Genomic DNA, 14,694 nt, shown 5'->3' on the forward strand with positions numbered 1-14,694 from the left:
GTGTGGGTTGTAGACTCCGTCTCATGCTACCACTAGAGTGAAAGCACCGCCAGCATTCAAAAGTGACCAAAACATCAGCCAGGAAGCATAGGAACTGAGAAGTGGTGTGTGGTCACCACCTGCAGAACCATTCCTTTTTGGGGGGTGTCTTACTAATTGCCTATAATTTCCACCTTTTGTCTATTCCATTTGCACAACAGTATGTGAAATTTATTGTCAATCAGTGTTGCTTCCTAAGTGGACAGTTTGATTTCACAGAAGTGTGATTGACTTGGAGTTACATTGTGTTGTTTAAGTGTTCCCTTTATTTTTTTGAGCAGTGTATTTGGCTATACTGAAACGATGCTTATCAAACATAATATCAATGTATACATTTTACATTTACAATCAATCATCTATCTGTATATATTTTGAAATATGAAGACAATATCTCAAGATCGGGGTTAGGGAATATTGTTCAGGGCTAGGCTAATACATGTTGAGTGGGGGCAATGAGATGGGGCCGGTCACATGCTGCACGGACGGCATATGAGGCCCGCCCTGCCCTTCAGGTAGCGATGACGTCATTGAGGGCCACATGGGATAGCCAATGGGAGGTAGCAATTGGGCCTGGGGGCCGTAGTGATGGTGGTGGACGGAGTTTCCTCTTGGTTTGACCGCTGACCTCACAACAACATCCTGGATGAAGTCAACATCAAGATGAAAACAAAGTAACAAATATAAGATGTTAAGAATTCCAAAAAGGCATGATCTTTGGTATGTGGGTGACTGGAACCATAAGACTGCTGAACAATTAATCATCAAATGGCAATCGGGACTATTTACATTGACCCCCCCCCCCCCCCCCCCCTTTGTTTTTACACTGCTGCTATGCACTGTTTATTATTTATGCATAGTCACTTTACCCCTACCTACACGTACAAATGACCTCTTCTAACCTGTACCCCCGCACATTGACTCTGTACCGGTACCCCCTTTAAATAGCCTCGTTATTAATTTATTCTGTTACTTTTTATTTTATTTAGTAAATATTTTCTTAACTCTATTTCTTGAACTATATTGTTGGTTAAGGGCTTGTAAATAAGAATTTCACGGTAAGGTCTACAACTGTTGTATTCAGCGCTTGTGACAAATACGATTTGACATAAATGATGTGGGTGTGTGTGATACTGACCTGTCCTGGGTTAGGTGGTGACAGGGCCGTGGGAGGTATTGCTTTCAGCATCATGTTGTGCATTATGATCTGATGCATCTGAGCATTCTGCATCAACATCAGCTCCACCATGTCTAACACACACACACACACATACATGAAAATGAACGTTATATACACACACACCAGTAGCTGCATTTTGCATTTGTGTGTGTGTTTACCTTCTTTGATGCTCCCAGACCGTGGTGCAGGGTAAGGCTGAGGAGGGGGTATCTGTTGTATGAGGGGCTGTTGCTGTGGTAACTGCTGTATGAAGGTAGTAGGCTGCTGGGGCAACTACAGACCAAGAGACGAATAGCATCAGCTGTCTGTGTGTAAGAGAGAAAGAGAAAAAGCAGAGCAACAGGAAGATAGATGGAGAGGAAGACAGAGGGAGAGAAAGAGAACGATTTTTGTCTCACCATTTGCTGGATGATGCGTGGGGGCTGTGGTGGGGGTGGAGCGGGGGCTGCAAGGGCAGGCTGGTAGATATGGATGGGGGCCGGAGTAGGAGGCAGAGGGACAGGAGGAGGGAGGAGGTCTGGGCGGTACCGTCTCCCTGTCCCACCCCAGGTGTGAGGTCTGCTCAGGTCCTCCAACATGTGCTGCTCCTGCAGGCAACACGCACACAGACATTACCATGTGAGTTTGATGATAATGATGGTGATAAATATCTTAATAATAATGATGTCATACCCTCAGTCTTTGCAGCAGGTCCTTTTTTCGTCTAAGCACACTGTGCAGCGCATCCACCTGTCCATCAAAACTCCCTGGCCAATCAGAAATAGGAATAAAGTAACGTCAGAAAACTTACACATACAAAAAGGAACAATCAGGGTTTGCTTGTACTTCAACGCTTCATTACAATATTTGTTTTCAAACATTTTGTAGTCTTACTGGTGGATAGGGCAGATTCTGCTCTGCCGTCCTTGTTGTCCCTCTCATTCTCCAGTCTCTGTGGACATGAAGACAAGCAGGAGGTGAGTAGTCAGTAGTCAACAAGAGGCCATGTGCAGCCAGAACTCGCAACATCAGAAAAGATTATCTCTTTAACTACTCTTTGTTACACTCATAAGTTAAAAACGTGGCATTTCTGTCTATCGAAGTAAATGATCAGATGATTATTTGATATCCAAAACTTTAAAAACTCAATCAATCAAATAATCAATGACCTTCTCCAGCAGCCTGAGTTTGAGTCTGGTCATCTGGTCAAGCATGGGATCAGTCATTCTGAGAGTAGTTTTCTCCACACTGTGAAGTTGTCCACACACACACACACACACAGCAATAAGTGACTGAGGGTCACCGCTGTACACACCCCCACTCTCCTGTCCCCAATTTACCTGTAGCTCTTTAGCCGTATGTCACACACCTATCGATCAGCTCTCAGTTTCTACGCCAAACTGAGACCACTAACCTGGTTACTAAGGGACACAACTGTTTGTCAACCAAGCCACGCCTACTGTTTGGTTACCGTTCCTGGTTTTGTTCTTGATCCTAGGTTACTGTTTACCATCTGAGCCGACACAAACAGTGTATTTCTCTTGAACAACAACCCAGTAAGGCAATTAAAGAAATGTAAAAGTAAGGGTCAGTGAAATTGATTGGGATAAGAATAGAAAGTAATATATGCAGTCAACACACAGAAAGTTAGAAATTGCTATAAACTTGGGTGGTCATTCAATCATACCAGATTGGCACCCAAATAGGATCTGGAATGAGAAGCTCTGTGCTGAAAATGTATAAATTGAGTCTTTATTGGAGGGATTGGAGGTCTTCTCCTGTCCAAAGAGTTGGACCCGGACCCAGGGACGAGTTTCGTAATTTGGAGGCCCAGGCAGAGGCCAGTCTGAGGCCCCCCGCCCCACCTCATTTAAAAATAGGGATTTATAGTAAAGACATATAATTTAACTTAAAAAATATATTACCTTTTAACCCCATAGAGTCTAAGGTCCCGGGCTGGGTTTCTATTAAGCTAACTTATGGAATTGTTTTAAGATGGTCATACCAAGGATCATTTAGCTATTTACTTTTGAATTTTAGGACCCATGTAGGTATCAACAATCTATATGAAAAAATGTTTTTGATTAAACATCGAATTTGGCCTTACTGCAATTTTTGTATTATTTATTTATGCCTCAAGCAGAGGCATTATTTCTGTTTAATGGTAAGTCCGTCAGTGCCCGGACCTGAAAACAATCAGACCCATACCCGAATGGACCCGAGGACAACCCGAGCTAGACACGACCCATACCCTAACATACCAGGGTGACAAAAAAATGATGTTTATCAGCCAAGCTGCTCTTCTAGTTAACGAATAGATCATTATATGTTGGTTAGGCCTTCTATAAGTTGATACATTCACCTTAATAGCTTAAAATAAATATGCTATAGGTCAGGGGTATTCAACTCTTACCCCATGAAGTTCTATCTGATAATTAATTACACCCAATTGGTGTCCTAGGTCTAAATCAGTGCCTGATTGGAGGGGAACAATGAAAAAAAAGTATTGGAACGGGCTTTGAGGTCCAGCATTGAGTTTGAAGGCTATAGGTTATATAGAGCCGTGGTTGTGTCCATTTGGGCTCACTCTGGTCTATCGGCTGTAGTTACATAGACCCAAGACCAGATGACAATCAAAGGTTGTGTTCACACAGGCAGCCCAATTCTGATCAACATTTACTGGGGGAGAGGGGCTGGTTTCGGTGCCAATGCACCACACAACCAATAAACGATGCATGCCGACTTCGTGCACTTCAATGTCATGGTTTGCATTTTCAAAACCACAATAAATAGACTAGTCCCCAGGTCCAGAACCGAGGCTGGGAAACGCACAGTATTAAATAGAGCCATGACTACATGGAACTCTCTGCCACCACAGGTAACTCAAGTTTGAAAAAAAAGATAAAAGAACACCTTACCGCACAGAGTGGACTGAGAAGAGACACAGACATTTTATATATATATATTGTACTGTACTTTGTATAAGTCCTAGATATTGTGTATGTACTGATATGTAGGCTGTGTGTGACATTTTAAATGTATTTCAGTCCTTGACTAATAATGTTCTGTACTATGTCATGTTTGTGGACCCCAGGAAGAGTAGCTGATGCTTTTGCAGTGGCTAATGGGGATCCTAATAAATACCAAGTGTCAATCTTGACAAACAGAAAATACCTTCCTCCCTACCTTGTAGGCTTACCCAGTATAGAATGTAGGGCTTGACTTTTTGGTGTTTTGTAACAGATGTCTCTTTCCATTCATCAGTTGGCTGCTGCACAGTTTGAATTTATTGATTGATTTTATTTGTCGGTAAAAAAACAAACATATTGTTGTCCCTATTCTTTTTACATAAATACATAGATACAGACACATTACAGAGATAGACATGAAAAAATGCTCAACCTCCAGATGAGTATGAGGGGGGAGTTTAAGTACAATTCTTGCAAGCTTGTTTGGCTGGTACAGTAGCTTATTTTTTTTAAGTTTGGGGCTGCTGGTGAACCATGATGTGCAGGCATATTCAAAGTGACACTGGACTAGCACATTAGCTAGGTTTCCATCCAATTGGCGACAGATTGTCATGCCAATATTCACAAATCTTCATAAAAACAATATGCCTAGGGCCTCCCGAGTGGCGCAGCGGTCTAAGGCATTGCAGTGCTTGAAGCGTCATTATAGACCCGGGTTCAATCCCAGGCTGTATCACAGCTGGCTGTGACCGGGAGACTCATGAGGCAGCACACAATTGGCCCAGCGTCGTCTGGGTTAGGGGAGGGTTTGGCTGGCTGGGATTTCCTTGTTCCATCACACTCTAGAGACTCCTTGTGGAGGAGAGCCTACAAGCTGACTTCAGTCACCAGTTGGACAGTGTTTCCTCTGACATATTTGTGTGGCCAGGTTAAGTGAGCAGTGTGGCTTGGCAGGGTTGTGTTTCAGAGGACGCATGGCTCTCAATCTTCACCTCTCCCGTGTCGGTAGGGGAGTTGCAGTGATGGGACAAGACTGTAACTACCAATTGGGGAGAAAAAGCGGTAAAAGTACAACAACAAAAAAGTATTAATATGACATTTCAGATTTTCTTTTAGGAAAATTTGACACCGGACATGATACGGAAGATTTTAATTTACCAGACATTTGAGAAAATGTATCGGACATCCATATGCATTCAGACCCGCCATCAATAAATTAGAGATATTGACCAAATGAGCCACATTTACATGTCTTTAAAAACAGCCTATAACAAATAAAATAAATATATATATTTTAAATATATATCTATATATATATAGCCTATATAAAAGAAGAAAAGCTTAGGCCTAACCCCAGAGAGATAGAGAAATGCCAGTGGTATGCTACATCTGCTATACAGATATAGACATACAGGAGGCTAATTCATATATTTTTTTAATCAAAATATTTTGTATAAAGATAAGCATTATATTGTTAGATTACAGGAGTAAAACTCTGGTAGGCCTGAAACAGTCTTCCTCCCCTCAAATTCAACTGTCGGAGTCAGTTGGAACGCTGGGGTGCACTGCTATCATATCATAGGCCTGCAGTAGCTAAAGCTTAATAATAGCCACACCATACCAAACCTTCACAAACATTTCTAAACTTTATTAGGGTAATATCAAAAGTAAGTCTAACCATTATTTATAGGGAAAGTATGAGCAGAAGAGCAAATGTAAACCAGGTTAAAAACGCACCACCCTCCCATGTGTCCAATTTAAAAAAATACACAACCCTCCTCAAAGGGTCAGCTGTGAAAAAGATCTCACTGAAAAGATTAGAGGAAAAGATATCTGAATTGTGCTGCCTGTGTAAATGCAACTCAACCGGACCATACCTGCACAAGTTTGAATTTTGGACCCGGACCGGGTAATCGTGTTCGGATGGACCCATGAAGAGCTCTAATATGTAGTTAGCGGACTAAATCCGTAGTCAAGATACATCAGTTGACAGTTGAGTTTGGGAAACACAAGGCTATGCTGCTACTGGTTAACTAATTTCCCCCGGGCATTTAGCGCGCCGTTTGCAAAGGTGGAGCCGTTGGTTTAAAAAGCTTAATTGATCCAGTCAAAAACACGCACACATTTACAAAAATTGTATGGATGGACTATTTTTGTAATTCTCTATATGTATTGGCTAATTCCTTTATCAATCAAAGTTTAGCTTCACAATTTAGTCCTCTGATTGGTTTCCAACTTGTCAGTCAGGGATCTGTAGAATATGGGAAGGAGTTTTTGACTGTGCATGTAAACACTTAGAGAGCATGATTTCCATTGGCTGGGAAATTCGCTCCGAGTGTGTTGATTGGCCATATTAGCGGAGGAAACTTGATAAGGGCGGTGCTAAAACGACATGGCGGCCATATTGAATTTCATATTGACAGTTGTTCCAAAGATTTTGCATCCGAGGTACAAGAAAGTGAAAGTTATTAATGGAATAATCAGCGATTTCAGGACATTTGTCCTTGGTTGTGTTTCAACCAAGACATGGACGAAGATGAACGACAGAGGAAACTAGATGCTGGAAGAGCAAAGGTTTGTAACGATTTATGGGTAATGCATCAAAGTAGCTGTCTAGCCATCAAGCTAACCTAGCTAAATGTATCAACAACATTGTCGTACAATAAAGTAATAGGTTGCAGTTGCTTGATAAAGGGCCTTAAGTTCAAGTTTTAGCAACTAATTGAATCGCTAAAAAAGCTAGCTAACTGCATTACATGTAGCTATGGTTAGCAGAATCTAAACTAGCTACAGTATAGTAAGTTAACTAACTAAACCCTTTGTTATTCATGAATTATAATGACACAATTTGTGGCTTGCTAAAACAAATGTTAGTATTTTTCTACCGTTGACTCAACAACCCAGCTGACGTTATACTGCCTATTTGAACTACCCTATTGTCTCATCTACTGTTTTAATAACTTACCTTGATGAATGACTTTACTAAATGCACCCAGTTTACTACTGATTATTAACTTAGTTAACATTTGGCTAGTTGTTGTAGAAACGGGTTCTTATTCAGTTTGCTACCTAGCCCAAATATATTCCCCTTATGTTTACTAATTAGTGTGGGCCCCTTACTGGGAGAGTATCATCCCTGCTTCCCAAGTCGATGCAGGTGATGGCATCCAGGATATGGTTCGTCTGTGTATGTGGTTGCGTTTGAGACACATTATATGCACAATTCTACGCAGGTGATCCGATATTTGCAATGCATGGAGAGGTGTGAAACACTACCACTGAGGTTTAAAATCTCAAAACCAGGCAGGTTAATGTAATATAACGACCCTATAATCCACGCAGACCTAGAGAAAATGTCTTGACCTGTCACCTGAGCATCAACCCTGCCATTCCCCACAATGGTGTCTATATCGCTTCGGGTATGACCTTTGCTTGGGGTGGCTTTCTCCCAACTGTTGTTATTTTAGATTTGCATGTGCTATAGAATATGAGATATGACAGGCTCACCCGAGTCTTGAAAGGATGTGTGATCTACCTATTTTTGGCACACCTCAAACCTGGGTGATGCTCACGCAGCAGGTGTTGGTATGATGACTTTGTTCACAGTACCTTAATTGATAAACCATTGTTATTATGACAGAAATCCACCAACATGCAGCACAGTCAGTTGGTAAGTGAAGTGAGGGGTGGCATGGCTCTTGGGTTGTGGTGATTCTGTCTATTGATCTAGAACAGGGGTGACCAACCTTCCTCCAGGAGAGATACTGAGTATTATTCAGGCTTTTTCACCAGCCCTGCTCCAACACACCTGATTCAGCTTATCAAGGTCCTGGGGAGCAGCTGATTAGCAGCAAAAAGCCTGTGGTAGCTCCAGCTCTGCATGTGGGGGTTTGGCCACCCCCTGGTCTATCCTTGGGATCTATTGATCTGTTTTGGGATGTTGTTGACTCATCACTGTCTTGCGTCTGTCTGTTTTCTGTTTTGTGGATGGGACAGATAGAAATGCACCACACAGAGACTTCTGTTCATTTATTTCTACATGATTGAAGTTGGCCCCCTAGACACTGATCCACAATCAGTCTTCAGTTGTCCCCCCCTAATGGTTGAATTAGTGGAGGGCTCTCTGATATCATGGCAGGTGTGTTATTGTGAACAGACACCATCAGATGGCGCCATGACACTAAACCTGGCCTCTGGTCCTCGAGTACCCCCAACAGTACACATTTTTATTGTAACCCTGGACAAGCATGCCTGATTTAACTTGACGACTAATCATCAAGCCCTCAATGAGATGAATGAGGTGTGTTTGTCAAGGACTACAACGAAACTGTGTACTGTTGGGGGTACTCGAAGACCAGGGTTGGGAAACACTGGTCTGAAATAGTATAGAAAAAAGGGTGCAGTTTCAGACAACAGAACACATTGGATCCCAGTAGGCCTTCTCTTGCAGTTAGCGTCCCAACCCTTACATGGCACTTCTGAGGGAGCTAGTATGCCCTCAAATATAGCAACAGTATTAGAAAAGTTGAAAAGAAATGGGCATGACATAGGCTACAGTAGGCTTTTTCATGCTGTACTGAATTGTGAAATTGTCAGTGAGCCACTTATGGCAGCTGTTGCTATGGTGACGTGCCACGTCTGCATCAGTTGTCTTTTGATTTGAGGCAAACCAAGCTCCTGTCTTCAGTTTGAACACATAGCCTACATACGTACACACACACACAGCTGCCTGTCTGATAGTGTTAGTGTGTAGAGAAGCATGTTCGACTACAGCCAAGTCTCACTTTATCACAGAGACAGACACAGGAGGCTGAGGATGGTGAGTGGGTGTTGAGTGGGTGTGTACAGTATCTACTGAAAGCTGGGCAGACTTCAATCGAGTAGAACAGCCCACATGTAGAGATCAGGCATTGAAACACACACACACACACACACACTCTTGTGGGTCAGTAGCACTGCTCAATGCAACATGAGTCCTGGGGGTGGACATGGCATGGGTCGGCTTGTTACGGGTTTGCTTGGGTTGGAACAAAACACGTGCTACCACATTGACACACACTTTGGGCTCGAGACAAAGCTCCTCCTGCGTTCTCTGCATTACACTGCCATCCCAACCCTCGGCGGGAGGTTGAAGTGTCATATTGAGACTAGTGTGCTTGTCTGCCGTGTGTGTGTTGTCTTATCTGTTTGGGATTGATAGATTGGTGTGACGGTTTGAAAGGGAGAGAAAGGCTGCGTGGGGGAGAGAAAGCGTCAGAGGTGGAGCGTTATACGAGGGTCTCTGAACCACTGTAATCTGATTTTAAGCTGCTTATAGAAGAGGAGAGAGAGGGAGAGACAGGGATGTTGAAAGAGATGCAAAGAGAGATTGGTTGCACAATTACACTGACTAAATCAGTGCACTTGGACTTCAAAATGTCAGGAGGTTTTTCCTATCGCTTTGTTGGGAACCAGTGATAGTGGTTTTGGGAGATCTACGGAGAGATGCTGGGAGGTTGACTGTTAGGACTAAGTGGAGACTGTGGTTGGTTGACTGCTTTGGACTGGCAATGTGCTGGTGCTTTCATTCTCCCTGCTGGTTCAATCAGGGATGTTACTTGAGTGCTGGGAAGATTATCTGAATCAAACTCTTGTTCTTGTTCATTGGGCGGATGAAAACCTTCACCCCTTAAACCTCTATCCTTTTCTGACTTCTTAAATCACTGGGATGATTGGAACTTTGACCTTTTATTCCTTGATCGGAATGATGGATTTGAACTTTGATGGACTTTGGTGAACTCTAACCTCTGACTTCTAACCCCTAACATGCTGATAGTGTGGTGGTGTTCGGCCCTCCTGACCTACGTTTCCCTCTACCTCTCCCTGTCCTTCCTGCGTAGCTTGCTAGCTTCCGACAGAAAAGGGCGAAAGGCGACGGTCAAGTCGCGCAGAAAAAGACGCAGAAGAGGAAGGGCCCGTCTCCAACGCAGAATGACGGCCCAGCACAAGGTCGCCCCCTAGGGATGGACCTCCAGACAGACGACAACGCCACACAGCAGGACCGCATGTGTAACCATGAGGTGAGCCTCTGGCCGAATGAATGAAAGGAATGTAAATATCCACGCTGTTGCATAGGCTGACTCTGTAGTTTAAGGCAGCATTTCGATCATAAGGTCTTTGTCAGATTTGATTGTATGCCAATCCAATCCCAACTCTATGAGCATGTATCTCTCCATGGGTCCGAACATGTCATTCGTTTCTCTGTGGAATCAAAATGAAAATGATTCACAAGACAGATTGGCTACGGTGTCTGACTCCATATGTCTCAACGTATGGATGTCCACTCGGCAGCCTCCTATGCTTTAAGAACCCCCCCCCCCCCCCCCGTCCCCCCAGTCCTCTAAACACGCACAAGGTAGAAATGGGTTGCTAAACACAAAGATGCTTGTGGCGGCTGGTTGTCATAGCAATGTGAATGGGATTACTGTGAACTCTATGTACAGGCTTTAAAGGGGAAGTCCACCTAATTTCATGGAAGTAATAAAGCAAGTGTGTTCAATGAGGTGTGTTTGTGCAATGCTAGAACAAAAGCCTGTACCATCTGCGTCACCCTATAGCTCTCAATGGCTAAGATTAGATAGTCACGCTGCTTTAAAGGTATAGTTCACCCAAATGATCAAGCTTGTCTGATTTTATAGATAACCAAGTATTTGTCTATGAATATGACAAGGTTTACTTACCCAAAACTTTTTTTTTAACCCTTAAGGAACCACAATGTTTTGGGGACACAGATCAGAGCCATCTTCCAGAGGTCCAGTGGAGCCAGGGGCACTTGGAGCAACACCATCCCCAGGAGGGAAGCAGTGTCCTGGGGAGGCAGGCGGTCAGTGGACATCCTGAGGAGATAGTGGTTGTGGGAGAGGAGGTCCTAGTGGTTCGCTCTGGAAAAGATCAGCTCAAGGTACTGAACTGTACCTACACGCACGGTTTATTTAAGCAATAAGGCCCGAGGAGATGTGGTATATGGCCAATATACCACGGCTAAGGATACAGTGCTTGGATACAGCCCTTAGCCGTGGTATATTGGCCATATACCACAAACCCCCAAGGTGCCTTATTGCATTTATAAACTGTTTACAAACATAATTAGACTAGTAAAAAGTTAAAAAAAATTGTTGTACACATGGTATACGGTCTGATATACCACGTCTTTCAGACAATCAACATTCAGTCTTTGTCTATGAATTAGGAAATATGGAAAGCTTTTCCTATTGTAGGGGATGGATGGGAGAGAAACAGCTTGAATTCTATTTTCATTATTGCTGGAGAAATGACGTAAACGTGTTCTAAATATGTACCAGGAGAAATGGGTTAGACGTGTGTTCATATGCATGCCCTGCAACAAAAGTTACGCACACTTCACTTGTGTGTTGTACCTCGTTTCCCTCCTTCAGGGAACAGTAGTTATATAAATAACTTTATGGTTAGATGCACTTGTTTGACACACACCACACACACATACACACCACACACACACCACTCCTAACTGGGTTGGGTTTTTTCTCGTTTGGATTCATTTGTTCTCATGCATTTTTACCCATAAGAATCCGGGGCTGCTTCTGAATAATTAGAGATAGTACCTTCAGAAAGTATTCAAACCCCTTGAGTTATTCCACATTTTGTTACAGCCTAAATTCAAAATGGATTACATAGATTATTTTTCTCACCAATCTAAACACGATACCCCATAATGACTAAGTGAGAAAATGTTTTTAGAAGCGTTAGCAAATTTGTTGAAATTGTAATATAGTAATATCTAACTTACATAAGTATTCACACCCCTGAGTCAGTACATAAGTCTCTAAGAGCTTTACACACCTGGATTGTACAATATTTGCCTACGATTATTTTTTAAATTCTTCAAGCGCTGTCAAATTGGTTGCTAGAAAACCATTTAAGTCTTGCCATAGATTTTCAAGCAGATTTAACTTGGTAAGCAACTCCAGTGTAGATTTGGCCTTGTGTTTTAGGTTATTGTCCTGCTGAAAGATGAATTCATATCTCAGTGTCTGGTGGAAAGCAGACTGAACCAGGTTTTCCTCTAGGATTTTGCCAGTGCTTAGCTCCATTCCATGTATTTTTTTTTATCCTGGAAAAACTCTCCAGTCCTTAATAATTACATACCCATAACATGATGCAGCCACCACTATGTTTGAAAATATGGAGTGGTACTCAGTAATCTGTTGTATTGGATTTGCCCCAAACATAACACTTTTTATTCAGGACAAGAATTGAATTGCTTTGCCAAATTTTTTGCTGTGTTACTTTAGTGCTTTGTTGCAAACAGGATGCATGTTTTGGAGTATTTTTGGGCACATATTTTTGGGTTCCTTTTCACTCTGTCAATTCGATTAGTATTGTGAAGTAACTAAATCTACAATCCTACATTTTCTCCTATCACAGCCATTACACTCTGTACCAATAGGTGCCCTTCTTTGTGAGGCATTGGAAAACCTCCCTGTCATTGTGGTTGAATCTCTGCTTGTAATCCACTACTCGTCTGAGGGACCTTAGAGTTAATTATGTGGGGCACAGAGATGAGGTAGTCATTTAAAAAATCATGTTAAACACATTGCACACAGTGAGTCAATGCAACTTATTATGTGAGTTAAGCAAATCTTTACTCCTGAACTTATTTAGGCTTGCCATAACAAAGTGGTTGAATACTTATTGACTTAAGACATTTCAGCTTTTCATTTGAAAAACATTTAGAAAAACATAACTCCACTTTGACATTATGTGGTATTGTGTGTAGGCCAGTGATGACAAATCTCAATATAATCCATTTTAAATTCAGGCTGTAACGCAACAACAAAGTTTAGTGAATACTTTCTGAAGGTACATCTTTCTCATCCATGCTTCTTTCTCTGCTCCCTCCCTAACTTCCTCCCTCCCCATTTCTCCCAATTTCCCTCTCTACTAGTCACCCTCTCGCTCTCACTCCCTCTCTCTGCTCTCTCTATCTCTGCCTGTTCCTCTCTCACTCTGTTATACTTTGCATTCCCCTGGCAATCATATATTTGGCATTTAGCAGAAACTTTTAAAGTCATCAGAATAAAATGTAATTAAGGTGTTATGAATAAAATGTGTGTTTACGTTTGTGTGCGCGTACGTGTGTCTGACTATGGTCTCTCTCTCTCTCTCTCTTCTCTCTTCTCTCTTCTCTCTTCTCTCCTTCTCTCCTTCTCTCCTTCTCTCCTTCTCTCCTTCTCTCCTTCTCTTCTTCTCTTCTCTTCTCTTCTCTTCTCTTCTCTTCTCTTCTCTTCTCTTCTCTTCTCTTCTCTCTGCAGCAGTTACAGGCAGCAGTAGAGAAACGTAATGAGATCATCAGCAGACTGAGCTGTAACCTGCAGGAGGCGCTGGAGAGCAGAGACCAGGTACAGCAGGAGGCGTTCTCCCTCACTGGACAGATACAGGCCCTGAAGATGCAGCTACAGCAGGTACACGCTCACACACACACTTCAAAATGTTAAACAAGTACAGTACACATGATTGTGATTGACAAAATTAAAACTTTTTTTTTTTTTTTTACTGCTATTAATGAAATACTGAATGTAAGCTCTTCGATGTCCCTGTTGTCTTTTCCAGACCTCTCAGTTCTTTCGATCCAGGACCCAGTGGGGCTCAGAGCTCTCCCTAGCCCAGCGGCAGGCCTCTCGGCCTGGCCACAGCTCCCACTACCTTCCCTCACTCCCCAACCACCTGGAGGTCCCAGTAACAGAACCAGGGAACCAAATACGCACACTCAGATTGGAACATGAACAGACTGGAGCTGGGTGTGTGAGCCCAGAACAATGTATTGATCCTGAGATGGATGTACTGATGCACACATTGAGGAGAGAGCTGCTAGAGGAGAGGGAGAAAAACCAGCTCATTCTTTCCCAACTAGAAGAGGAGCGGAAAGGGAGGGAGGAGGAGAGGAGAGAGATACACCAGTACACGGAGGAGAAGGAGGTGTTGAATAGGGAATTGCATGAGCTAAGGAGGAGACTGGAGGAGGAGAGGGAGAGAAGGAACGAGAGGGAGGATGAGCGAGAGTTCAGGGAAAGACGGGAAGAGGAGAAGAGGAGACATGGAGAGGAGGTGCAGAGAGTCCGACAGCTGTTGGGGGAGAGAGGGAGAACGAGAGAGGAGTTGGGATTCAAGGCTTCTAAAGACAAACTGAACCAGGCAAAGGCTAGTGTGGAGGAGGATGGAGAGAGGGAGGAGGAGAGAGAGGAGTGCCTTCTGGACCTGTCCCTCCCCACTGATGGCACCCCGCTGTTGGAGATCTACCTGTCCTCGGCTCTCCCCTCACACACACACTTGTCCTGGGCCGATGAAACTCTGGAGGAGTGCAGCCTTCTGGAAGAGCACCTGCTGGACAACTCTGGCAGCTACAGGTCAGAGGGAAATTACTGTATGTGTGTTTTTGCCCTTATGGTGGATTTTCCCCCCATACAAATCACATCTCCTAATCTCTCATTTCAGTCCTCTCGTCCCTCTCTCCCT

General features: G+C 43.1%; 2 protein-coding genes across 2 annotated transcripts in view; one reads left to right on the top strand and one right to left on the bottom strand.

Annotated features, from left to right (window-relative positions):
• Positions 1–297: 297 nt before the first annotated feature.
• Positions 298–6,202, bottom strand: LOC120050501 (uncharacterized protein C21orf58-like). Its single transcript, XM_038997090.1, has 8 exons — positions 6,042–6,202; positions 2,365–2,443; positions 2,090–2,147; positions 1,889–1,962; positions 1,615–1,803; positions 1,375–1,489; positions 1,175–1,287; positions 298–678 (listed from the first exon to the last, which is right to left on the bottom strand). Exons 1-8 carry the CDS (start codon positions 6,095–6,097, stop codon positions 469–471), a joined length of 894 nt encoding a protein of 297 aa, XP_038853018.1. The 5' UTR covers positions 6,098–6,202; the 3' UTR covers positions 298–468.
• A 434-nt stretch (positions 6,203–6,636) lies between these two features.
• The window catches only part of LOC120050773 (pericentrin-like), a 34,685-nt gene continuing 26,627 nt past the window's right edge, over positions 6,637–14,694 (top strand). The window contains exons 1-5 of the mRNA XM_038997325.1: positions 6,637–6,738; positions 10,044–10,223; positions 10,910–11,104; positions 13,494–13,643; positions 13,792–14,585. Coding sequence (XP_038853253.1) covers positions 6,691–6,738; positions 10,044–10,223; positions 10,910–11,104; positions 13,494–13,643; positions 13,792–14,585 — 1,367 coding nt within the window. The 5' untranslated portion in view covers positions 6,637–6,690. The remainder of the gene's footprint in view (positions 6,739–10,043; positions 10,224–10,909; positions 11,105–13,493; positions 13,644–13,791; positions 14,586–14,694) is intronic.

Source organism: Salvelinus namaycush, chromosome 7, assembly GCF_016432855.1.
Source record: "Salvelinus namaycush isolate Seneca chromosome 7, SaNama_1.0, whole genome shotgun sequence".
NCBI classification, from domain to species: domain Eukaryota; kingdom Metazoa; phylum Chordata; class Actinopteri; order Salmoniformes; family Salmonidae; genus Salvelinus; species Salvelinus namaycush.

Bases quoted from the DNA above. Each gene is read 5' to 3' on its own strand.
- LOC120050501 (XM_038997090.1), bottom strand. From the start codon at position 6,097: ATGGGTCCATCCGAACACGATTACCCGGTCCGGGTCCAAAATTCAAAC. The intron at 1,963-2,089 runs GTAAGACTACAA...CTGATTGGCCAG, and splicing joins AGAATCTGCCCTATCCACCA to GGAGTTTTGATGGACAGGTG. The intron at 1,804-1,888 runs GTATGACATCAT...TGTTGCCTGCAG, and splicing joins ACCTGCTGCAAAGACTGAGG to GAGCAGCACATGTTGGAGGA.